This window comes from Ochotona curzoniae, unplaced genomic scaffold (genome assembly GCF_017591425.1).
Source record: "Ochotona curzoniae isolate NIBS_2020 unplaced genomic scaffold, NIBS_Ocur_1.0 contig_78, whole genome shotgun sequence".
Lineage (NCBI taxonomy): Eukaryota > Metazoa > Chordata > Mammalia > Lagomorpha > Ochotonidae > Ochotona > Ochotona curzoniae.
In genome coordinates, this window is record NW_024466559.1 from 6,360,775 (window position 1) to 6,386,739 (window position 25,965).

A 25,965-nucleotide genomic window follows, 5' to 3' on the forward strand; every position below is an offset into this window, starting at 1 on the left:
TCACTCTGAATTCTGTCCTTGGGAAAACCAAGGCAGAAAGCTAACGAGAGACTGACATATGTATTGTTTGGGATGGGACAGAGGGAGATTCTTGGAAAGTGGCACAGTTTAGGGAGGCTGAGCCGTAAGGCAAGCCCTCTGAATAAGGATGGTGGGCCTCTGGGGCCAGGCTTAGGTCCTCATGCTGGGACCACATGGCAGCTCTCTTTTGTTCCTGGTCTTCACAGCTGCAGACCTGGAGTTATTTTACTTTTGCAGATGAGGATCAGCATCCATTTACAGTGCTTATCCCAAGTTTAGCTGGAAGAGAGTAACAGAACATGAATGTATTTTCCTAATCAATAATCAGCACCATCCTTTTTCCTGCAGACCTGACAGTAAGCTTGTGGTCTGCTCCGAAGCTAGATTTGCTAGTGTTATCAAGAGCTTAAACAGTTTTACTCCACTTGTAGCATCAGGATACCCCACTAAATTTCCCGGGCATGTGCTTTTCCTTTGTCATTTTCCTGATTTCTCATTTCTGTATATTGTTTCCCTTTCAATTGTTATTTTACACGGATTGGAATTTTGTCCCTACGTGTGTCCAGCAGATGGGGTTAGTGGCCAGTAGAATTCTGTGGTGACTCGTCTGTTTGGAATTGGGAGGGTCGCAGCAACCTTGTTGATCCGGGGTTGTGTTGTTTTCCACTGATGGAGCATACTCCATAGCGTGCTGGACTTCCCTGGGTGCTCACCTCCAAACTGACCTCCCACCCACAGAGAAATGTCATAGTTAGGCAAGTCAGCTTACTCTGGAATACGCCTTGGGCTTGGATCCTAACCCAACTACAGGTGTGTACTGTGATCTTGCCTTAACTCTGTAACCCCTTCAAACTTCGTATGTGTCATACTAATGCCGAAGTAAAAGACCTGCTCTCTAGAATGGTGATAAGGATTTCATGAGGTCCCAAATGTAGCATTCTAATTATCACATTTTTATAGATTAAATGCTCCAAAATACTGTTATTTCTGGCATCGTTTTTAGAAGGCGATATTTATTTTGGTTCTCCATTTCTTCATATACTTCATGCATGTCCATTCTCTTAAACTGAAACCTGCCCTGCCTACAAGAACAGGAACATGTTTTCAAGGCTTAGCCATGGGTAGTTCATCTTGCCTCATATGGGGTTGTGCTCTGTGTCTAATGCTTGCAGCCTCCACATGCTTGTTTCTCCTTCATTGACTGAAAATTTTCTTTTTCAGACTTTTTAAACCCTTATGTATTTATCTCATTATTGTTTTAAAATTGTATTAGTTTTATTAGACTGCTACATAGAGATTCATTTATGTGAATCATGTTCTCCCAAATGTGAAGACAAAGCTAGAGCAGACCAGCTTGACTACCAGTCATTCGTTTGTTAGCTCATTGTGGTAAACAGATTGGCTGAAGGAATATCTCAGATGTCAAGATCAGAAAGGACAAGGAAATGCTGTGGAGCTATTCTCCATCAGAGCCTGCAATGTGGCAAACAAATCCAGTGTACGTATACTGTATTTAAAGGAAATTATTGTGACAACTGATGGAAATATATATGGCTCATATGTTGTATGTTAATGCTGCCTCAATATTAAATTTCCCAACTTTGATCCTTATAATGATTTTACGGTGAGGACATGCTCTTTGTAGGACACACAAGGGAAGATGCTTACGTATAGATTATCCCCATATATGAGGCTAGAACCATCTGTCTATTGAGTGACTCTAAATCATGCAGCAAAATGTAGCTGAAGGTGATCAGTGAAACTAGTTAAAACATATGAGATATTTTTGTGCTGCTAACTTTTCTGTAGATTTTAAATTAAGTCAAAATTAAAACATTGAGGTGGACCTTGTAGGGTTACACTATCGCTTGGAATGCCCCCATCCTAACTTCATTCAGTGTCCTCCTCATTCAGCCAGGAGGCAATATGTGATGGCTCTAGTCATTGGGTTCCTGCCGTCCTGGTGAGGACAAGAACGGAGCTCCTGGCTCCTAGCCTCAACCTAGTCCAGCCCCAGCCATTGCAGACATAAGAGACTGAACCAGTGGGTAAAAGATCTTTCATTTCTTTTCTCCTCTCTCTTCTTTGTTCTCTTTGCTTTGCTGTCTAACTGACAAATACATAAATACGTAAGGTATTTAAAAATAAAAACTTAATAAAATTTTCAGAGTTATTTTTTCAATTCAGAGAACTGATATTTTAAAATTATAATTTGGACAGGCTAATTAAGTCTTTATTTGAAGCAAAAATTTACTTAACAAAGTGCATTCATTGGTAAGTACATAAAATAATACATGTTTGCTGAAGGAGCTTTGGATTATATGGTAAACTTTAAATGGCCTTTCAAAACTCTATCATTGGGGTCAGTGTTGCGGCATACTAGATAAGTGAAAGCCACCACCTGTGATATTGGCTTCCCATGTGGTCACCTGTTTGTGTCCTGGATGCTGTGCTTCTGAAATAGCTTCCTATTGATGGCTGGGAAAAGCAGCAGAGAATGTCACAAGTGCTTGGGTGGCTGCCATCCTCCTGGGAAGCCCAGATGAGTCTACCTGCTCCAGCCTGACTTGGTCTTGACCATTGTGGTTGTCTGGGGATTGAACCTGCCAGTGGAGAAAGATCTCTATGTCTGCCCTCCTGTTATTCTGCCTTTCATATAAATAGATAAGTCTAAAAGTCTGCTGTTGACTTAATACTTATCAATTTATGGTTTGTACACAAATGCCTATTGTAAAAGTATATAGAATCTTTCTAAAAACTTGGTATTTATTTTAAATTCATGCATACTTGTGTCAAACACAATTTGAAGTTACACAGAATATCATTGAAAAACTTCCCTGTGATTTTTTTTAACATTATAACTTTTATAAGTTCACTAGTTTGCATAAATATAAAAACTATACTTAAATAAACTAGAGGCATTATCTTCCTCATTAATGTAATGAGATTAAGGCTAGCTAATATGTTGGCATAGTGTATCATCAAAAATAAAATAAATTCTGTATTAAAAAGAAAAAAAGAATTTTATGATTTTCATTTGACTATTCAAACTCATGAGGTTTTAAGGGACCACAAAGTTGTAAGAGAGAGCAAAAACTCAAACTAGAGCTTGCTACAGCTCAAAAATAAAATTGAAATTAAGAGCAGCGATTTCCACTTTCAGTATTTCCTACAGAACTCATGACACAGTAATCTAGTTCCAAAAATACTTACCCAGCTTACACTGGACTTGCCCACCTAGGACAAGGGAATAAATTCAGCTGCTAGAAATCATATTACTGCTACCACTAATAATGGAATCTGTATTAATTTACTGGAGAGTACTTTAAATTTCTGATGGTTTGAAAGTTTACATGGCAGCAACCATGAATTATGTATCTCTTCATACACACAGCACCAAAGATATTTTATATATAGTAAATACTCGGTAAAAAATTGTTAATGACAAAAAACACTTTCTTGTGGTAGCCTAGCGACTAAATAAGACCCCTCACCTTGCAGCGCCAGGATCCCAAATGGGCTCCAGTTCTAGTCCCAGCGGCCCCCATCCAGCTCCCTGCTTGTGGCCTGGGAAAGCAGTGGAGGACGGCCTGAAGCCTTGGGACCCTGCACCTGCGTGGGAGACCCAGAAGAGGCTTCTGGCTTCGGATCGACACAGCTGTGGCCATTGTGGTTACTTGAAAAGTGAATCATCACAGGGAAGATCTTTCTCTCTGTCTCTTCTCTCTGTATATCTGATTTTCCAATAAAAATAAAATAAATCTTAAAAAGTACTTTCTCAAAGTAATAAAGCAACTGATCTGCAATGTTAATATTTAGTTGAAAGTAACATCCATACTCTCAAACTAGATATGCTTAGAAATTTATTCAAATTCTATATTAATATGCTAGAGACAAACTAGAAAATATTAAGGATCTAAGCTACTACAACTGACCTTGACACCTATGGAAAATAAGTTTAGCAATTGTAGTGAAAGATAATTTGATTTAGAATCTCAATTCTGAGCAACTGGAAAGACAACTTCCATGCACAGAGCAGCCTGCTGTGCTAAAATTGGAATGATCTTAAAGTTGGCCCTTGGGAATTCCAAGTAAAACTATTATTTCCTTCTGCTGAAACTCATCGGTTTTGATATTTTTCTCTTCTTTTTTTAAATCTCATTAAATTCTTTACTTGTTCATAGATCACAAAGTAGCATCATTTTCTCCAAGAAGCTTTTGTGTTTTCTTTTTCATTTCTTCATCAACACATTGGTTATTCAGTAGCATGTTACTTAACTCTGTAGTGCTATAAACTTTTTTAAACTTTATTTCTGTTGTTGACTTTGCTTTATGACTTCTCATTTAAAGGAATGTACAGTAACTGCATAATAGAGACCATCAGATGTGAAGATACAATGCAGTATGCATCTCTACTTCCAAATCAAAGACGGATTCCCAGTGAAGCTGTTACATATATCTTGACAATATGATGCTGGATTGTCTACCATTGTCTATACCTGCAATGTCAGGATACACTCAAAAAGCAGAATGATGGATTTATGACTGCATACAAAGGACTACACTATTATGATAACATGGGAGAAATCCGTGGTGGGGAGGAAATTTGGGAAGCGAGTAAGGAAATATACCATATAAGTATATATAAATTATATATAAAGACATGTATAATTATATACATTAGATATAATTATATAAACTATATATAATTAATGCATATTAATATATTAAATATAATAAATATATATACCATAAAATTAAAAATAAAACAGAAAGTAAACAAAAACTAATACTTTCTGGAGACAATGGACAGATGCTTATTTCCATCTATGTGTGCACAGATATACTGCTTTGTGTAAAAATACAGTTTACCATAGGATTTCCAGGGCACTTGGGGACTTTGAAACATGCAGCTGTAAACATAAGTCTTGCAAAATACATCAGATCAACATGTGAGCACTGTGTCAACATATTAGCTGGCCTTAATCTTGTTACATTAATGAAGAACATAATGCCTCTAGTTTATTTAAGTATAGTTTTATATTTATGCAAACTAGTGAACTTATAAAAGTTATAATGTTAAAAAAAATCACAGAGAAGTTTTTCAATGATATTCTGTGTAACTTCAAATTGCCTGGTCAGTTCTGTCCCAAGCCTCATCTCATACTCAAACCAGCCTAATCCTGCCCACCACACACTTGGCCCTCATCCACACTAGCAGGAGCTACACCCTAGTCAGAGCGACCCTCACTAACCCCCATTAGGTGCATCTGCAAGCCCCGGTTTCTGTGCATGCTGATATGTACATTAGACTAGTTCAGTCTGTCCCACATCCCATTCAGCTCTCGTACACAATGAATGTTGGAGCCTAGCTCAGCCTGATCAACTCTGCTGTCTAGCCCATACTTATACCAGTGGGTACCACCACCTGTCCAGCCAGGCCTACCCCAGCCCTGATTCTCTGCTCACCAGTGGGAATTGCAGCCCATCAGAGGTGTGTCCACAGTTTCCCTACCAGGTTCATACACAGTCCCAAGTCTTACAGTTTCTGGGTGGTTCTGCAGAGACTAGATTAGTCTGACAGGACTTGTCTCCAGTCGCAGTACCTGCTAGCCGATGCCACAGCAAAGCCTGGCCAACCTGCACTTATTCTGACTGATGCATGCACAGTGGGTATGCTCACTTAGCCCAGCTTGGTTCTTCTCCTAATCCAGCTCACTCACAGGCCAATGGGCTTTGTAGCCCTGTCCAGCCTGGTCTGCTCCCAGTCCCATCTCTCATGTTCACCAATGGGAGCAGCCCATACATTTCCCTTACTGGGCTCTCCCTCCTTCCTGGATCTTTCGTGTGCTAATGTGAGCTGTGGCCCAGTCTGGCATGGCCTGCCTCACTTTGGCATTCACCAGTGGCTACTACAGCCTAACCCAGCCCAGCCCAGCCAGCCCTAAGTCCCAGCCCTAATGGGAACTGGCTGGTATTATGGCCCAACCCAGCATGTCCTGCATCCCATCCATATTCTCACATCTGGCAGTAGGTGCAATGAACTGACCTGCCTGTCCCACTCCCAGAGCTAACCTACACATATGCTAGTGAATAGTGTAATCTGGTATGGTCTGGCTTGCTCCCAGCCTTGGCTCTTACACTCACCTGCAGGAACTGTGTCCTGACAGAGGAGCTCCTCTGTCAGATCACTGCCCAGTGGTAGATCTTATGCACACCAGTGGGTTTTTGGCTGAGCATGGCTTGGCCTGCCTCCTGTCCTGGCACGTGCCGTGGTCTTGCCAGACCAGCCCACACCAATTCTGGCTCTTACTGTTGGGTGCTATAGCTTGGCCCTGCCTGGTCCACTCTCAGACCCAGCTTTTGCTGTAGTTCAGCAGGTGCAGAGACCTAGTCTAGCCTGTCCTATACCCACTCTGGCTTTCTTATGAGCACTAGTGGGTGCTGGAGCCTAGCCAGGTCTGGCTCACCCCACCAAAATCTATACCCACGTCAAGGGATACTGCAGCCATTTCCAGCCAGTTCATCATCCCCATTCTAGCTCTTGCACTCACCAGTGGGAATCACAGCCTACCAGGGATGTTTCCTTAGCTCCCTGAATTAGCCTGACCCCCAGCCATCTATCTTACACATGCTTGTAGTTGCTCTGACCCAGTCCAGAATAACCATCTCCAGTCTTGGCTTTTGCCATCAGATGCCATAACCTGGCCTGTTCTGGCTCACCACCAGTCTCAACTCTCACTGGTGGGTGCTGCAGTCTAGCCCTACCCAACCTGCCCCCTTCCTGGCTTTCATCCAAACTGGTAGGTGTGATGGCCTAACCTAGCCCAGCATGTTTTGCAACTGACCGTGGCCCCCAGGTATGCCAGTGTGCTATGGTTTGGCCTAGACCTGCCTAGTCTGCCCTCGAAGAGCCAACCTACATATGGCTGACAAGGGAAGCAGTCATGCACAGCTTGTCCACTACCCAACTCTGACTCACATGTTTACCAGTGGGAGCTGCAGTCCACCACGCAAGTTCCCCAAGTTGCCTCACCAGGCCCACTCCCAGATCTCACAAGTACCAGCAAACCCTTACCCAGAAGAGTTTGTCCTCCATTGTTGGCCAAAGGAATGTCCTGGTAGATATTGTGGCTTGGTCCATCCCACATCCAATTCTTGGGTATGGCTGCAGATGCTACAGCCTGGAACAGCTTGGCCTATTCCCAACCTCAGCACCCATGAGTGTTGGTGAGTTCCATGATCATGCCTAGCTTGGCCCATCACCACTCTCAGTCCTTGAGCAAACCAGCTGGTATGATTGTTCCACAGGGGTGAACACACAAATCCCCCACAGAATTTGCTCCTGGACTCAGTTCTCTTGCATGCTGGCTAGTGTCATGGCCTAGCCTAACAGGGTTCACACTCTACCCCAACAGTTATTGGTGGGTAATGTGATAAAGCCCTGCCAGGTAGGCCCCTCAGCCATGGCTTTCATGTGTACCAGTAGGTGGTGGTTGATACAAACAATTCCAGCGCAGATCTCCCACATGAGTGGGTGTATTGTTTTGGGCTAAAAAGGTCCTCCGGTTTCCTTCCTCTAAACCCTATGATCTCAGCCTCCTCATTTACCTGTAAGTGTAGTAGCCTGATTAGTGAATGTCCCCAGACGTCTCTCCTCACCTGTCCTGTTCTCCCTCAGCAGTCCTCGCTCCCACACATCTCCAAACCTGCTTCTCTGAGCAATCCACAGCCCCTCATACTTGCTAGTGTGCAGATCACCATGCCCGTTCCTCTGGCAGTGTGTCATGCCAGCCTGGGGCCCTGCCTGCTTACCCAGGGTCCACATGCACTTGCCTGTGGGTCTCTAGACCCTGTCTGCTGACATGCTGGCATCTTCCCCTCAAATATCTAAAAAAAAAATAACCAACTAAGCCAGCATATTGGTATAGTTAACGCAAATTTGGCATTAACCAGGCGTAAGTTGCCTACCAACTATTAGCTGCTTTTCTTCCAGCAGTGTAACACTTGCTAGGAACAATGCAACTTAGGCAGTTGCCTACAGAGTTGAGGAGGAAATTCTTAAAGAAAATGTTTCTTATGATGCCACTTTACCACTTGCCATTTGTAAATAATTCTTGTGATACTATTGAATGCAAACTAAAGGTAGAAGAAGTTACTTGGTATCAAGTTTCCTTTGATTAATGAATATTAAAATATTGACCGAACATCCATCATTTAGTTGTACTTCTATCAGAAAATGTAGAATGGATTATGATTATGCTGCATTCAGTTTTCAGCCTTGTACCTAGCTACTACTATTTCAGTAGAGGTAATGCCTGTTATCTATTTTTTTCAGTCCTACCCAAAGAAAATAATGGAGTGTATGTGCTTTCTCTGTTACATACCATGCACTCTTGATTGGATTTCATGGATTGGTCTATTGAGTCTTTAATAATTTTGATCTAGGTGGGAAAATATAATTACAAAAAGACTGTGTTACGCTTTGAGAATTCATACTTTATTTGAATGTGGCATTTAGTTTCATGTAACTCTAGTGGGAAGCAGGGGAAAATAACACAGGCAAGTGGAATCCCAAGGCTTTGGGGCCTTGGGAAGAGGGCGGAATTCACATAGAATGAATGTGGCAAGGTTTCTGTGTCAGTGTGAACTCCAGTGATGGGTTGATGAAAAGAATGGGGCCGGGAGAATGCACTGAAATCCAGTCTTGGTAAGAGTCAACATCTCAGCAGACCGTGTAAGAGTCATGTGTTTCTGAACTGTGTCTCCTGCCTTCTGCTTCAGGTGTTGAATTTTGTTAATTAACTGTCTCCTCAGTAGATCAAACTGGGGGTGTGAGAGAAACACAACCATGTAGAAAAGGTCAAAATAAGCAGAGGGAAATTAACTGAGACACATGCATCCATACACCTTTGTATCGTGCTGAGATCTGCTGCCGCGATTTGACTTGGGCATAGTTTTTTGAGAAAGGAAACAGAGAACCTGTATTTATGTAATTAATCATCTAAGCCTCACATATAAGTTTATAAGGTAATATATAGAAGAAACAATTTATTTTCACTTAATCTAAGATGTATCTGTGGAGAGGAAACAAATGTAATTTTCTTTTTTTCTTAAAAAGAGATTTATTTTACTTTTATTTGAAAGGCAGATTTACACAAACAGAAGGAGAAACACAGAGAGAGATCTTCCATCTGCTGATGCACTTCTCAAATGTGCTCAGTGGCTGGAGCTGAGCCAGTCTAAAACCTGGATCCAGGGGCCTCGAGTCTCCTTCAGTTCTTCCACATCAGTGCAGGGTCTCAAGGAATTGAGCCAGTTCTTGCTCCCTCCTAGGTTACAAGCAAGGAACTGGATCAGAAGTGGAACAGCCAGGACATAAACCCCTGCCCACATGGGATGCTGGAACCACATGTAGAGGCTTGGCCTATCATACCACCATGCCAGCCGCAAGATAAGTGATTTTCAATCCACACGTTTAGAATGTTGCAGAATGGCCTACGGGTTTTTGACAAAATTCTGCAAACATCTATCTCATTTAATTTGGCAATATCTGAGAAGCCAAACTCTTGACTTTGCTTTTTGTTTGTTTGTTTGCTTGCTAACCTGAAATTGAAGTTATTCGTTGGGCCTCCTGGATTTTAAAAGTCTCATTTATCTTTTTGGAAAGCAGAATTATAGAAGCAGAGAGACAGAGAGTCTTCCATCCACTGGTTCACTTCTCAAATGGCTACAACAACCATGGCGAGGCCAGGACACAGCCAGGAACCAAAGACTCCATCCAGGTCTCCCACATGGGTGGCAAGGATCTAAGTACTTGGGGCATCTTCTGCTGCTTTCCAAGGTGCATTATCAGGAAACTATGTTGGAAATGGAGCATCCAGGACAGAAATGTCTACCCATAAGGGATGCCTGTGTTGCAGGTGGTGGCTTAACCCGTTGTGCCACAAGGTATTCTGTAACAATTGAGTTATAACCTACAATATGAAGAGCAAACTGCGCAGTAATTTACCTGAGAGTAATTTCATTCCCTATGTAACCTTCAACAGATTGGGATGTCATGTTATTTAGAAAAGAGAATTACTACATCCAAGAATAAACCACTGTGATTACACAGAAAAATAACTTAACAATGTATATAGAGTTATCTTGGTGACCTACCAGGTCCCAAGCTTGTTCATTTCTTAATGCCCATTGTGCAGGTAGCTTGTTGATCAATTTTGGGAAACTTCATTCAAATTGCAATAGAAATGCCAGCATGGATAGCCGACTTCAAAACCTGAAGGCTCTGATACATGCATCTTAGGCCTTACATCTCATACTCTTGATGCACCTGGGATTGTAGCTGCAGTGTGTGTTTGAAAGTTATTGCTATTGGGCATGCCATCAGCATCCCACGTAAAGGGACCACAGAATTTATTTCCTTTTCTGTCTTGGAGTTTCCTCAGTTCATGCCCGGATTTGTTAGGACATATAAGTCTTCTGGGATAGTCATCAGCAATAGGATTGGTAATTGTAGCAAAATGTTCCTCCTTTTTCCCATCCTTTGGGGACACAAGTGTGAGGGAGAATGGGGTACAGTTCTTGGGGTGATTTCTGATTATATACAAAACTACATCTCCAACTTTAGCATGTCAAATACTTCTGACTGTCACATGTATTTGGAGAGGAGGGGACAATTCTTATTTTTAATATATGAAGCCTTTTTTGTTTAACCTGCTACGTTAACTAACCTAATTCGTGTCTGGTTTTGTCCACTAACTTCCTGAGAAGGTATTGTTTCATTTTGTTTACCTATTTACCCCACTGAAACTATGACTGGAATGTAATTTGACGCTAACAAAAATGGTTGCTAAGTGAACTAAGAATTTGTTTCTGTGGAATGTTTTATACCTGGCAATACTGTCCTCCTAAGTCTTTCACTCCCATGCCTCATTCTACAGGTGCTTTGAAGTGCCATACTGAAATACACGCTGAACATCACAACAGTTACAGATAAGGGAATTTGGAGCAAAAGTAAAAAATAATAGTCATGCAGAAAAGGGATAAAGTGAGATGTTTCAGATTTCGTAGAAATTGGCCATAGATTTGGTTCTGAGCAGAAAGATACTGTTAAATTTGGATTGCTTTACAATGATGAAAAAATTTTCAAAGCTAAAGGGCTGATCCCATTATTCCCACATTATTGGAATGTGAACAAGACTATATGCCGTGGCTGTATTCTACAAAGCCCCACAGACTTAAACATGCAGCTCAGCTAACATACTGGAAGAATGAAAAGCCTTTGCAGACACTGGTGAAGTTCTGAGGTCCATTTATAATGAAAGCAAATAGTATACACTGTTTGGTTTTAATGTAGGTAGAAGCTTCTTAAGCCAATGAGAAAATATCAGCCTATTTAGCAGAGGCAGAAAAAGCAAAGGCTACACTCAGAAGAAGAATTTTCAGAGCAAAAGATACATTCCTTGGAGACTTTTTGTTAAAAAGAAGTTTAACTTTTGCTGTGATTACCTCATTGGTCTTGCTGTTTATGGTGCTTTTAGTGAAGGAAGGCTGGCATGTGTTTGGAATCACTGTCTTGTCGTTAATTAAAGCCATCATGTTTTAATATATTCCTCAAGGGTTGCCATTTAATTGTTTCTGGTGGGAAGATAAGTCAATCTCTTTTGTCCTATGTTTCTCAGAAAAAAACCCCTAATTTCTATTTTCTGGTCTGAATCTTAGAACTCAATCTTTGTCATCACCTAGTCTCCAATTCCCTGGTTACTCTGCAGTTCCTGACACTTTGTTCACCCTTCTCAGATCTTTTGAGTCCTTGGCTGTTCTCTTCCTCTTGTTCAATTACTGTCTCTGGCGTCACTTTATCTCAGTTGTATTCACGAGTCAGCACAACTCCAGAGGTCATTCTTCCCAACTTTTGGCTTATAAATCCTGCGGATGTTCAAGTCGGTGTCTGCATTAGACACCCGGTTTCAATACCTCTTGTTCCCTGTGGCCTGCATCTTACCCTGGGAATTGCTGTGACTGTTTTGTGAAGGGATTTGAATGGCTCTGATTGAATGTGCCTGACTGGTGCCTGAACTGGTCCTTCTTTCCATTATTTTCTTTTATGTTCTGCTATGGGACCTCTCTGAAGGCATGGTGCACAAGCCAGCAAACTGTTCTAACCTCAACAGTGCCTGCTGGTTTCCTCACTGATGTTGCTTGTGGTTCTTCTGTTACCCTTGGCCATTGCTTTTCTCTTCATTCAGGTTTTGTCTTCAAGCTGTCATCCACAGTTTCATGGGTAAACTTTAGTACTTCCATTCAGTACCTAGCTCTCTGTTTGCTCTCGATCAGGATGCTGGCTGGGCATTTGTGTCAGTCCCTCCAGAGAGCCTCAACCTTGGGCTCCTATGCTGTAGTTCTGCCTTGGCCTCCACACCCAGCATTACCCCAGCTGCCCTTCTCTGTGATGCTCCTGGGTTGAGGCTGTACTTTTGTCTGTTTAGTCAGTCTCTCTCTCTCTCTCTTTCTCTCTCTCTCTCTCTCTCTCTCTCTCTCTCTCTCTCTCGTTTGTGATTCCAGCAGTGCCTGCGACCAGGGAAGCTACTACTATGTCTTTAAACTCTGTTGCTCTCTGATTTTTTTCTTGCTCTGCCCTAATTGATCATTGGGTAACTATTACTCCTGAAGACAAATGATGTACTTTGAGTCTTCTATAAGTGGAGTGACTTCTCAAAACAGCAGCCAGGGAAAGCTCCCTTTTTGGAGGTTCCCTGGACTTCAAAACAGACTTCCTTTTATTTGTGACTTCCTAGTGGCAGAAACCCATGCTGTGCGACTGGGACTTCCATTGTGGCACTGGGCATAACGCAGGTTGCTGGGCCCCTGTGGCTGCAGATGTTAGGGCAGGTATCAAAACGGTTTGTAGCACTGGAAGCTGCATGCCCAACTGCAGCAATGTTACTCTTCCTGGCCCTGTTTGGATCAGCTCACACTCTGTATGTGTCTACTCACAAGCCCTCAGTTGCTTGCTGGTTCTGTCTCCCTGGTGTTCTGCTAGCACCAGGAATGCTCCTAGCAGAGCGTGTCTGGACAGTCTTCACTCTTCCCTGCCTCCCTGCACCTGCTTGCAGGCACTGGGATCTGGCACAGCAGAGTTCTAATGTCCATTCACATGTTCATGTTTTGTTTCTGCCTCCTGCTTAGAGTGGTTCCAGATCCTTTCTCTGCCCGCCTCGGTTCCCCTGTCCATTTCTCCAGTGTTTGTGGTGTCTTTCAGGGGATTTAAAGTGTGGGCCTCTTGGGTAAGTGACGATCCTGCTCCCTGCTTTCCTCTTGGGGTCCTTCCCTTGGCTCACTGGCTCCCCAGTGGTTCACTTCCCAGTGGTGTGGCTGCACTCTCTTGGCAGTGATCGGCAACCTGTAGAATTTTACTCTGCTTCACCCTGCTTCACACATGTGGGGAAGACACTTTGTACCTGTGGCTTTTAGCCACACACTGTCTCTCTGGGGTGTTCTCAAGGGAGCCCAACTGGTCAGTTTCCTTTTGTGTCAGCTCTAAATCTACAAGTCCACTATCTGCTGTTTGGGTTGATTTTCCAGTCTGTAACTCCCCTTCACCAACCCTCATTTTGGCTGTGGGCAACAACTTAGGGTTGGTCTCTGCAACTTTCCCCCATCCACACAGTTCCACCTGCTTTCCACAGGCCACACTCAAGCTCCACTTAGCTAAAATAGTAATATTCCTTATCCACCCCTGTTCAGCACCTAATTTCTCCAGCTGCTCTCTCTCCATTCATCATTACACCTTCCTCCCTGGCCTGCCACCTTGTTTTTTCCTGTTTGTTTTGTTTTTGTTTGTTTGTTTTCAAGATTTATTTATTTTATTGAAAATCAAAATTAGAGAGAGAAGGAAAGACATAGAAAGGGGAGGGGAGGAGAGAAGAGATGCTCCATCCAACTCTCCAAGTGGCTGTCATGGCCAGAGCTGGGCGAGTCTGAAGCTGCGAACTAAGGAGCTTCCTCCAGTTCCCCAGTGGGTTTAGCGTCCCAAGGCTTAGGTCCATCCTCCGCTACTTTCCCAGACCATAAACAGGGAGCTGGATCAAAAATGGAGCAGCTGATACTCAAACTGGCACAGGTGAATGATTAGCCTGTTTTGCCACTGCACCAGCCCCTAAAGCTAATTTAAGTTTTAAAGTTGAGGAGCTGATGTGATGGCTCAGTTGTTTAATCTTATGCCTGCAAGTGCTGATATCCCATATGTTCACTGATTCATGTCCTAGCTGCTCTACTTCTGATTCAGTTCTCTGCTTATGGCCTAGGAAAGCAATAAAAAATGGCCAAAAGCCTTGGAACTCTGTGTCCACAAGGGACACCTGGAAGAAGATTATGGCTTCTGGTTTTGGACTGGCTCAGCTTCGGCCATTGTGGTCATTTGGGGAGTGAACCAGTGGGTGAAAGATGTTTCTGTCTCTCATTTTCTCTGTAAATCTTCCTTTCTGATATAAAATAATAAATCTTTCTTAAAAAGTTTGACAATTGAAATAGCGTAGTTTAAAATCAAAGGGAGGATCGGTAGCTGCCATCAGTGACCAGGCTGGGAAAATGGGAAATGGCATGCTAGCCTGTAAATGTGGATTGCACTGTGGGGAAGGAATGCACCATCATTAGGCAATTGCACACTGAACAACTGTTGTGTAAGTGCCTGTTTATGCCATTTAGACCTAATGAACTTGGTCGATGAGTTCCCTGCTGAATAAAAGAGCAATCAAAAGCTCATTTTGGATTCTGTGCCATCTAGGTCAAGAAGTTCCAGAAGTGATGGGAATGTTGACTTGGTGCCTGGAAAACGTCAACTATCTTTTCCCTGATTCTGTTTTGTTCTCAAATAAATACTTAACGCATATGATTTGTGCTTTAGGGAGTTTTATCTACTGGTGAGTGGTAGGTGATTGTATGTAAGACTTAGAAAGATATTCCCTGGCCCTTAGCAAGTTTTGTTTCCGTTCTTGCTGATTTTCTTCAATTACTCTGAATGACAATTTTACAATTAAAGGGATAAAAACAATTTTATTTGAATTCAGAAGCAAAGTATCTTTCTCAAAAGTTGATAAGGATCTTTACTAAATATGAAACAGGGTAAAGAAGTGAAGATGTGTTTCACCTCTGATCTCGATCTCACCTGCAGCACTGCTGTAATTGACATGTGTTCTTCTGCTCTGTCTCCAGGCATTTTGGTTTAAAGACTCAAGACATAAAATTTGTGTGTGTGTTTATGCGACACTGTTATATTTTACCACATGTATGCATTGTGAAATGTTGTGAGGGTAAATATATTCATCCTTATAACCATTTAATATTTATTGTGTAAACATCAAAAACCTCTATTTTGTAGTTTGTTTTTTTTTTTTTTTTGCAGAGGAAATAGGCAGTAAATTAGCATTATCTGTCTTCACTATACTGAGCAATAGAATCACAAAATTCTATTCTGTTCTACTACAGTCTGGTACCTATGAATCAACCTGTCCCCAAGCCTTTCTCCCCACTTCTCTCACAAGTCTCTGATAATCACAATTAGTTTATGTAAGGTCACCTATTTTCAATAAACTCCATGAATGAGTGAGATCACATGGTACTTGTCCCTCTGTACTTAGCTTATGTCACTTAACGTAATGACATCCAGTCCCGTCATTGTTGTTACAAATGACAACTTGCATCCTTCTTGGCTAGATAATATTCTGCTGTGTGATACTACCACATTTTAAATCCATTCCTCAGTTGGTGGATATTTAAATGTTCTCTTTTCCAAGCTTTCTTGAGTAGCACTACAGTGAACATGGTAGTGTAGCATGTCTTTAAAAAATGTGTTTTATCGCTTGTGCATATTTACACAAAAAGAGGGATTATAGATCATATGAAAATCCTGTTTTTAGTTTTTTTTTAGGAGAGTCCGGTTTTTCACAATGATTGTACTGATTTGTATTCCTACCAAAGTATGCCAGTGTTCTTTTTTTTCTGTATCCTTACCAACCCTTTTTGTTTTCCTTGTGATAATAGCCAGTTATACTGAGTACTTTTGAGTGATATTGATCATTATTTACATGTACTTGTTGATAATTTGTGTTCCTGCCTTTGAGAAATACCTATTTATATCTGTTGCCCAGTTTTTAATTGGACTTTTTTGTCTAGCTTGCTTTTTGCTGTTGAGTTGAGTGCATTATATGCTCTGCATATCAACCCCTTGTTAGATGTATCGCTTGCAAATATTTTCTGTCATTTGTCAATTGTTGCTTCACTTTGTCGACTGATTGACACTGTGGTCTTCTTTGGAACTTGCAGGACGGGGCCCAGATCACCATTTTTCTGGGAGCGCAAAGGATGGAACAGAAGAGGCCCATGTCTGCCTGCCCTGCAGGGAGGGCTGTCCCTACTGTGCTGATGACAGCCCGTGCTTCGTCCAGGAGGATAAATATTTGCGGCTGGCAATCATCTCTTTCCAAGCCCTGTGCATGCTGCTCGACTTCGTGAGCATGCTGGTGGTCTACCACTTTCGCCAAGCAAAGGTAAACCCAGGTACCCTGGCCATAATCTTCCTCTTCATTGTTGAGTTGCCTTTTCTCCTTTGAAGCACATTTTGAAAAATTTAAAATTTTTCAAAACCCAGTTACTGCTCTGTTCCTCATAAGAGTTTCTATAATATGTTTGGACTTGAGCATGAAAGGCAAATGCTTTGGTCTTATAGGAAAAACAGAAATCAATCCTATGATACTTTATTTAACATTTTCTTCTTGAACTCACTCTCCCAGGGACAGGGGTGCTATTAGCATATCAATTCCCCACCAGAAGTATCGGCCATTACCTCCGGCCACTGTGGGAGGGCCTCAGGCCGATCTCTTTATCATTGAAAGGGGAGCAGGAAGAAGTAATACACATCTGCCTAAGGCCTGGAATGTCCTATGTCTGGCACCTCTGTGGCCTTTTGTCCCAAGGCCAGGCACCATGGAAACTAGGAATTTTCTTTGTTCATGGAGAAACATCTTTGAGGGAAACCTTTAAAAGGTGCATTCCCCACCATTAATACGGGTTCTTATTTTCCTGCCGCTATGGCAGAGCACTGGGGTCCTTTTCCTCCTGCCACTATGGCAGGAGGTAAGGGTCTTTTCTATCTCAAAACCCCCTCCCGTCGTTAGGACGGGAGTCTTCTTTTCTCAGCCTTTCTAATAAATCCTGCTTTAAAACTAAAAAAAAAAAAAAAAAAAAAAAATTTCTTCTGCAGAATGCTCTTCCCTGTTTTGCCTGTAGCTCAAGCTTCTCATTGCTCTGAAGGACTTCCGCTTTCATCATTTATTTGGTCTTTAGGGCAACTTCTTCTGATAACATCCAATGTGTTGTTAACTTTCTCAGGTCTAGAAAGATGGCTGCATCGGGCACATGCTGTTTGTATTTCTCTTAGTCATATCTGAGGATGATACATGACGACTATTTCTGAGCATGTGCTTTGAAGTGTGTCCATGCCTGGCCTCGTTATCTTGACTTGCATTACTATCCCATAGTACTGCGGATGCAGGAAGACCTTTCCTGGTTTTGGAGAGAATCTGTGCCTTGATTCTGTTGTGAGAATTAAGAGTGGTCTGCTTCCTCAGTCAGATGTGGAAAGAACACCCGTATGTTCAGGCCAGAGCACTTGGGAAAGCTTTCTCCAGCAGTCTCCTGTTTCATTAGATGTAATCAGTGCTGTGTTGGAATGTGGGGTTCTGCTGCTTATTTTGGGGAAACATTTATGGCATTGGAAAACACAACAAAGCCTAGAACTTCAACCATTTCTAAATTCAAATGACCGCTCCAAGTTGGCTTATTTTTGCAGCTTGGTTTAGATTACAGAGCTTGTTGAAAACAAATTAGAAATTAAAAGGGGGAAGGCATTCTCTGTGAATATTCTCTCTTATGAAGCCTCCAGTTAACATTATTTTAATGCCTGTATTGATGATCTAGAAAAACATATACCCATTATGTTAATGTTGTGATTTTCCTCTCTATTGCCAATAGTTTCATTAACAGAAGGGCTCAGGATAGATTAAAACCAAGCTATGATTCAGCAAGAAGATGCAAACAGACAAATTGCTCTGCATTTAACTGACCCTTTTCTTTCTTTTGCAGCACATAATGTGTTAACTGTGTGCATGATAAAATAGTAGACAAGTGGTGTTAGATAAGACATAGCCACTGTTACCTAAATAAAATGAAATAAAATAAAATGTTTTTGAAAAGCCTTTGAATGTCAGAAGGGATAGAACTGAAGGAATTGAAAACCAGTCTAAGATCTCTTGTGTGATATAATTCATTTATACAATGGGTAACACATAGCTTTATGAATTTTAATTGACTTTAATTGTTAATGATTGCTGTGCTGAATGGGTCAGTGATACCAAATGTTACACTAGAGATTAAGAAAATTGAGACAGTTCTTGCTAGATGAGGTCTCAGTTTATTGTAATGTTACTAACAATTACCAAAGCTGCTAGCCTTCTGAGTTCCTCAGAACTTTCCCATGAAAGAAAGAATAACAATCTTTACATGTCATTTGGTGAAATTCCTTTAAGTATAAACAAGTTGAAATAAATTAGGCATTATCCAATTCTAAGATGTTTATCTTTAGAGTCCCAGCACTTTAGTTTAGTGGCTAAAGTCCTTGCCTTGCATACGCCCGGATCCCATATGAGCACCAGTTCATATCCCAGCTACTCCATTGAAACTGCAACACTTAAACTGGACCATAGACCGGTGTAGAAGACCCAGAATCCTCGTGATCTTGGGTTAGACAATGGTTTGCTAGATGTGATATCAAAGAAATAATGGCAAAGAATGAATAAATTGAACCTCCAACAGCTTTTGTGCATTAAAGGATGCCATCAAGAATTGTAAAAAAAAAAAAAAAACAAACATAGGATGAGGGAATATATTTTCAAAACTTGTATATGAGGAAAGAATAGTGTCCAAAATATATACAGAACACTTATAACTCAACAATAAAAAGGAAAAATCTATTTTAAAAGCGGGCAAAGGATCTAAATAAACACTGCAACAAAGAAGATATGTAAATGAACCAGTACACATTTGCAAAGATGCTAAACAACAGTCATGAGAGGAAAATGTAAATATAGCTGAAACACCCACTAGCCTAACTAAAAATAAAAAGCACAGACAAGAAGAGGAATTGGGGATGTCGAGCGATTGAAAACTCTCACCCATTGCTGTTAGAAACGTGAAATGGTACTTTGGATGACACATGGGCAGGTGGTCCTTTAAAAAGTGAAAGATACCGTCATCATTGAGCAGTTCCACTCATACTAAATGCCAAGAAGAATTGAAAGCTGTCTACACACACACACACACAAAATGTGTACATCCAAGTGTTTCAACCAGCACCAATCACAGTAGGCAAAACGTGAAAGCCGCAGTGAGTGTTGTGGCTCAGTGGGACAAGCTGCTGCTTGTGATACCCACACTCCACACCCTGTGGGGGAGTTCTGGCTTGAGTCCTGATGACTGCATTTCCAATCATGTTCCTTATTGATGGCTGTAATGTTTGGGACCCTGATCCCCAGCTGGGAGACCAGAATGCCAGAATGGGATTCCTGGCTTCTGGCTTTTGTCTGGCCCTCCTCTGGATTTTGGAGTCATTTGCGTAGTGAAACAGCAAATAGAAGATATTCTCTGTATCTCTTTTAAATAAATATATGTTTTTAAAATCTGACTTTGAAAAATGTGGAATCACCTCAAATACCCACCAACTAATACATGATATTTTTGTGTGTGAAATGACATATATCATCTGCCAATAAAAAAAGGAATAAAGCATGTAGACTTAATAGTGGAGTGGTGACTGACTGCAGAGCCCTGTGCCAACCAAATACTCTCCTAAGCTGTGAAGATGCTCTCCAGCTGCCTGCCAAGTAAAGGGCCCTTTCAACAAACTCTTAAGCAGGTGTTTGGCAGGGAAGTTAGGATGTGGCTTGGAATACACTTGGGAAACAGATGCCTGGGTTTGAGGCTCATCTTTCTGTTACTTGTGCACATACAAGGAGGCAGCAGGGAATGGACCAAGGGGCTGACACCACATTTCCCATGTAGGAGATCCTGATGGAATTCCTGAATCTGGGTTTTAGTCTGGCCTAGCTTCAACTGTTGCAGAAAGTTGGAGACTGAACCAATGACATTCTTCATGGTACTAGAAGGAACAATTCTAAATTAATATGGAAGCACAAAAATCCCTGAACAGCCAATAGTTTCATGAACAAAAAGTACAAATCCAGAGGCATCATAATACCAAATTTTAAGACATAGCACAGTGTTATTGTGACTGATACTGCATAGTTCTGGCATAAAAGCATTCAGGAAACTAATGGAACAGAATATTAATCTTAGAAATTGGACCTTACATCTACAGCTAACTGATCATTGACAAAGATGCCAAAGTAGACTCTGGAGAAAGGAGACATCTTCACCAAATGGAACTAGGAGAGCTGGCTATTCATCTGTAGAAGATTCCAGCTTGACTTTACCACCACCTCCCTCCTGCTGCCTGCCTCTCACCCTATACATTTGAAATGGGCCAGAAAAGAGCTGACACAACAATAATACTACAAGGAAATATTGGGAAATTACTTTAGAACATTGCTGTAGGCCACATTTATTGGATAAGATCCCACAAATCACAGCCAATGGAAACCAAAGCAGACAACTGGGGCTATATCAAACTAGGAGGTTTCTGCATGGCAAAGGAAGCAGTGAACAGAGTCAAGAGACATCTGACAGAAGAGAAGAAAGTATTTCCCAACTCTGCATTTGATCCCAATTTTACAAGGAATTCAAAAACACTGACAGAAAATGACATCAAATATCTCCGTTAATTAATTAAATGAACTAGAGTCTGAATAGGGGATGTCTCATTAGAGAAATGGCCACCAAATATATGAGAAAAAATGCTCAGAATCACCAAACCACCAGGGAAATGGAAACCAAAATCACACTGCGATATCCTCATCAGAATGGCTGTTACAAAAAAGGCAAAAAACAACAAATACTGGTGACAATGTGGAGAAAAGGGAAACCTCAGACACTGTTGATGAAAAGCACGTACAATATAATATACCCAGCTAACCATTTGCTGGTGTTTTCTGAAGGAAGAAAAGTCAGCGCATGGAAGCGCTGCATTCTCATGTTCATGGCAGCATTATTGACAATACCAAGATAGGGGCTCAACCAGATGCCCATCTATGCATGAACGGATAAAAAATTAGGTGGAGTAAACACAACGAAGTATTATTCAACCATATAAAAATAATATCCTGGCATTTTCAGCAAAATGGCTAATACTAGAGATCTTTATACTAAATGAAATAAGCTGGACACTGTGAGACAGTGAATGTTCTCTTTCACGTGTGAAAGTTGAGATCGGTAGTTCGGCCTAGTGGTCAAAATACTTATGGTGATGTCCACGTCTCGTGCTGAAATGCCCTGATTTGATGCTTGGCTCTAACTCCCAAATCCAGCTTCCTGCCAGCAAGCCCTAGGAAGCAGTGAAATATGTCAAGCAGCTGGATCCCTGCCACCTCTCTTGGAGGCCTGTATTGTTTTCTTGGTTTCTGGCTTTGACTTGGCCCAGCCGCGGTCACAGTGGGCATTGGAGAAGTGAATCTTGAGATGGGAGCTCTCTGTCTCTCAAATCAAATTAATTAAATTAGGCAGTGAATCTGAACTGAGAATAATGATTATTAGAGGTTAGGAAGGATGAGTAAGAGTTGGGAGTGGGGGTAAAGGGGATTTGGATAGCATGTGCCTAACTCACTCAGACGCAAATAGTAATACAGTCAGATGGAAGTAGCAATTGCTAGTGTTCAGTAGCATAATGCAATGATTGTAGTTGGCCATAATGTATTCCATGCCACATAAAGAACAGAAGAGAGGAGCTGGTAGGCTCTGAACATAAAATAAAAATAAAGGAATAGAAAGGTTGCTTGCCTTGCTTGCCTGTTTTGAGTGGTGTGTGCTATGAGTATGTGTTGAAACATTGCCATGTATTCTATAAAAATGTAAAAATATTACATGTTAATCAAAAAGTTTAAAAAAATAATTCAAGGATGGTCTGGCACGGTGGTCTAGTGGTTAAAGTCCTCACCTTGAATGCGCCAGGATTCCATGAGGGTGCTAGTTCTAATCCTGGTGGCCTTGGTTCCCATCCAACTTCCTTCTTGTGGCCTGGAAGAGCAATTGAGGACAACCCAAGGCCTTGAGGCCCTGCACCCATGTGGGAGACCTGGAAGAGGCTCCAGGCTCCTGGCTTCAGATCGGCACAGCTCTGGCTATTGTGGCCACTTGGGGAGTGAACCATTAGACAGAAGACTTTCCTCTCTGTCTCTACTCATCTTTATGTATCTGACTTTCCAATAAAAAATAAAACAATAAATCTTAAAAAACAATTCAAGGAAGTAAAGGCAATAGTTACAAAAGTGTATACTATGTGAGTGTGTTGGTGTGAAATGTTCAGAGAGACACATCCACAGAAAGCAGCTGAATGATCTGCCAGGGGCTGCTGGGAGAGAATGTGGAATAGCACCTAATGAGGTCAGGGTGTATTTTGGAGATGAGGAAAATGCTCCAAGATTAGGTTTTGATGATGTTTGCACAACTGTCAGATACGGGCTAAGCAAGATCTCTAATCTGAAAACCTGAAACCTGAAATGCCTTGGAACCCAAAACCTTTTTAGCACTCACCGCACACCACAAAAGGAAAATTCCACACCTGACCTCACAGGACAGTTCCCGGGAAAAATAGGCACACTGAAAATGCTGTATAAATTACCTCCAGTCTGTGTGTGTGTCTTCCCAAAAGCTCAGATCCTGTACCCAGTTTCGAGTCAAAATAGCGAGGATGGGCCCGGTGCGGTGGCGCAGTGGTTAAGGTCCTCGCCTTGCACGCCCGGGATCCCATATGGGCACCGTTCTATCCCAGCAGCCCTGCTTCCCTTCCAGCTCCCTGCCTGCGGCCCAGGAAAGCAGTCGAGGACAGCCCAAAGCGTTGGGACCCTGCACCCACGTGGGAGACCCGGAAGAGGCTCCTGGCTTCGGATTGGCATAGCATCGGCTGTTGCGCTCACTTGGGGAGTGAATCATCGGACGGAAGATCTTCCTCTCTGTCTCTCCTCTCTGTATATCCGCCTTTCCAATAAAAAAATAATAGAAATAAATCTTTAAAAAAAAAAAAGAATAGTGAGGACAAGGTTAGAAGGAAAACGAAAAGCGATGTTTTATCTACCCCATACATGAAGATGCTAGTCCTTCTGGGTTCAACTTTTACTGATGTGTGTGTGTGTGTGTGTGTGTGTGTGTGTGTGTGTGTAAAGAACATAAATGAACTTCATGCTTAGACTTGGCTCTCAACCCTACAGATCTCATTTTGTATGTAAGCATATTCCAAAATTTAACAGAAATTCAAAATCCAAAACAGTTGTAATGTCAAACATTTCAGATAAGGATTATCCAACATGTATTAAGAAAAAGTCATAGGATTGTGTAAATATAAGGAACCCGTTACATATTTTAAGGAGATTATTTAAGAAAAAACATTTGGCAACAGCAGAACAAAAGAAATGGAGGAGAGTATAGATAGAGGAAGAGAGAATTAGTGAAGGAGAGAGGGAGTGATGGAGAGAAAGAGAGACTGTCCATCTGCTCCTTCTCTTCCCTGACGCTAACAGTCAGGGCTGAGCTGTGCCAGAATCATGAGCCAGGACCTGCATCCTGGTCTCCCATGTGCTGAGAGGAGTCCAAGGACTTCAACCATTAAACAAGTCACCAACTTGACAGGACCGTGTTGATACTTCAATGAGATAATTAATGTAAAACATCTACAAGTTTTCACTAGACATTTGTCTTCATGTGTTTTATTTTTTTGAATCTCCTTATGAAATCAATCATTGACACATACTTCCTCCAATGGAGAATAAGCATGGCCTGTGAAGTCATTCAGAAGAATGCAGAGTTGGGAAAGCACAGCCATGCTGTATATAGTGGGTATCTTAGCTCCACAAAGGCACTTGTGTGGCCACATCATTATTCCTGCATTGCTAATCTTCAAAAATCTATATTGTATACATTTATTTACAGGTACCGTTTTGTCTTTGTTGGAAGCAATTTAATGTACAGCACAACTGGTTTTTATTTACCTGGTTAAGTGTATCACTAGCCCTTCTAAGAAGGTTCAACTTCCATCCCCACCCTCACCCTTGATTCTCTTTGGATAGCAAGAAGTTATCAAGGATGTTCAGGATTAAGGTGTGTGTCCCTGGTAGTATTATTACAACAGTAATGATTTAAAAATTAATACCATGAAAATAAATTTATCATCACTTTTGAGACCTGAAAGAATTTCAGAACATTTTATGGATAAGAAAACCCAGCCCCCAAGAGGTTGGAAGTCGCCCCAGGTAGTACCATGAGGTTGGAAAATTTATTATGTTTGTCTGATTCCCACTACACAGATTAATCACATCTAGCAGATGAGAAGTGTAAGTGAACAAATGAAAGCCAAATGACAATAGGGGCAGAAAAAAATTACTTGAAATTTGCTGTAAGGAGAAGATAGAAAGTGGACTCCTGAGGATGGGGCCACTGTTCTAAAACTGTTGCTCTTGAACGTGATCTGTCGAACTGTTAAATTATAGGGAAGGATGGTTTCCATGTCATGTTTAATCATGACCTTCCCCATCACATTTCCATGGCTTATTGAAATGTCATCATATTCTGTGTACTTAACCTCAGCATTTTCCACTTTTACCTTTTTCTGCTTCTTCTTCTCCCTCTTTATCTGCTTCGTTCATTCCTCTCTATCTGCTTCCCTCCATTCCTTCTTCCAGTTCACATCCATCTACTGAGTGCTTGGAATTGTTATCTTACTGAGAATTCATAAATGAGCAGGACAACAAAGTCTTTATCCTGAGGGAGTGTCTATCCCAGTATGGGACCAGCAGTAACAGACAAGAAAGAAAGAAGCCTCTGTCAGTCCTCTGGTTTGAGACACAAATGTTTCAATCACTAGGTTGAACACCAACTCCAGGATTTTTATTCTTGAAGCCCGAAAATTATGGAGGCAAAGGTCTTAGCATAATTATAAATTAATGCCTTCATTAAGCATTTATTCATGAACACTTAGCTAGGTTTACAAAGATTTTTGATACTGAATTACCCATAAAAAGTTCATTCTAATGGGAGAAGCAATGTGAGATTTCATAAATTATATAAAACTATGTACCACAGGATATAACAAGGGTTTTTTTTTTTGGATCAAATGCTCAAAGCAAAGGAAACAGAAGAAAAATAGACAAATATCATCAAACTAAAATGCTTCTGTACAGCAAAGAAGACAGGAGAAATTGTTTTCAAGGTGTAGATGTGACAAGGAATTAGTATCCAGAATATTCAACAACTCAATCATGCAAAAGTAAAAACCTACAGAATCCAATTTTGAAATGTTTGATACTAGATTTTCATCCATTGCCTGTATCTACAATGTCATGCTATATTTAAATAACAGAATGTTGGAATTGTGACTGCAGTTGAAGCACTATTTTATTGTAATAATATGGGGAGACGGGGTGGGACAGAACAGGGAAGATAAATGAGGAAGGGAAGGGGGAAATACCTGTTCTGACAAAGCTGCTTCATGGAAAATAAGAACAATTAAAAATGTGTGGTAGTTCTAAACAGACACTTCTCAAAGAAGACATACAAATGTGTGATTGTTGAAGTACTGCTCATCCTTAAAAAGGATGAAATGTTGTCATTTGCATCAGAGTGGATAAAACTAGGGGTCATTGTGTTGAGTGAAGCCCAGCATAGAATGACAAGTATCAAGTGATCTCATATGGGGACTCCAGTAAAATCAAGTGGTCACATAGA

At 41.3% G+C, this 25,965-nt stretch overlaps 1 protein-coding gene across 1 annotated transcript in view; it reads left to right on the forward strand.

Moving 5' to 3' along the window:
* GPR158 (G protein-coupled receptor 158) overlaps positions 1–25,965 on the forward strand; it is a 317,004-nt gene that overhangs the window by 162,947 nt on the left and 128,092 nt on the right. Inside the window, exon 4 of the mRNA XM_040992543.1 lies at positions 16,348–16,571. Within this exon, the coding sequence (XP_040848477.1) occupies positions 16,348–16,571 (224 nt within the window). The remainder of the gene's footprint in view (positions 1–16,347; positions 16,572–25,965) is intronic.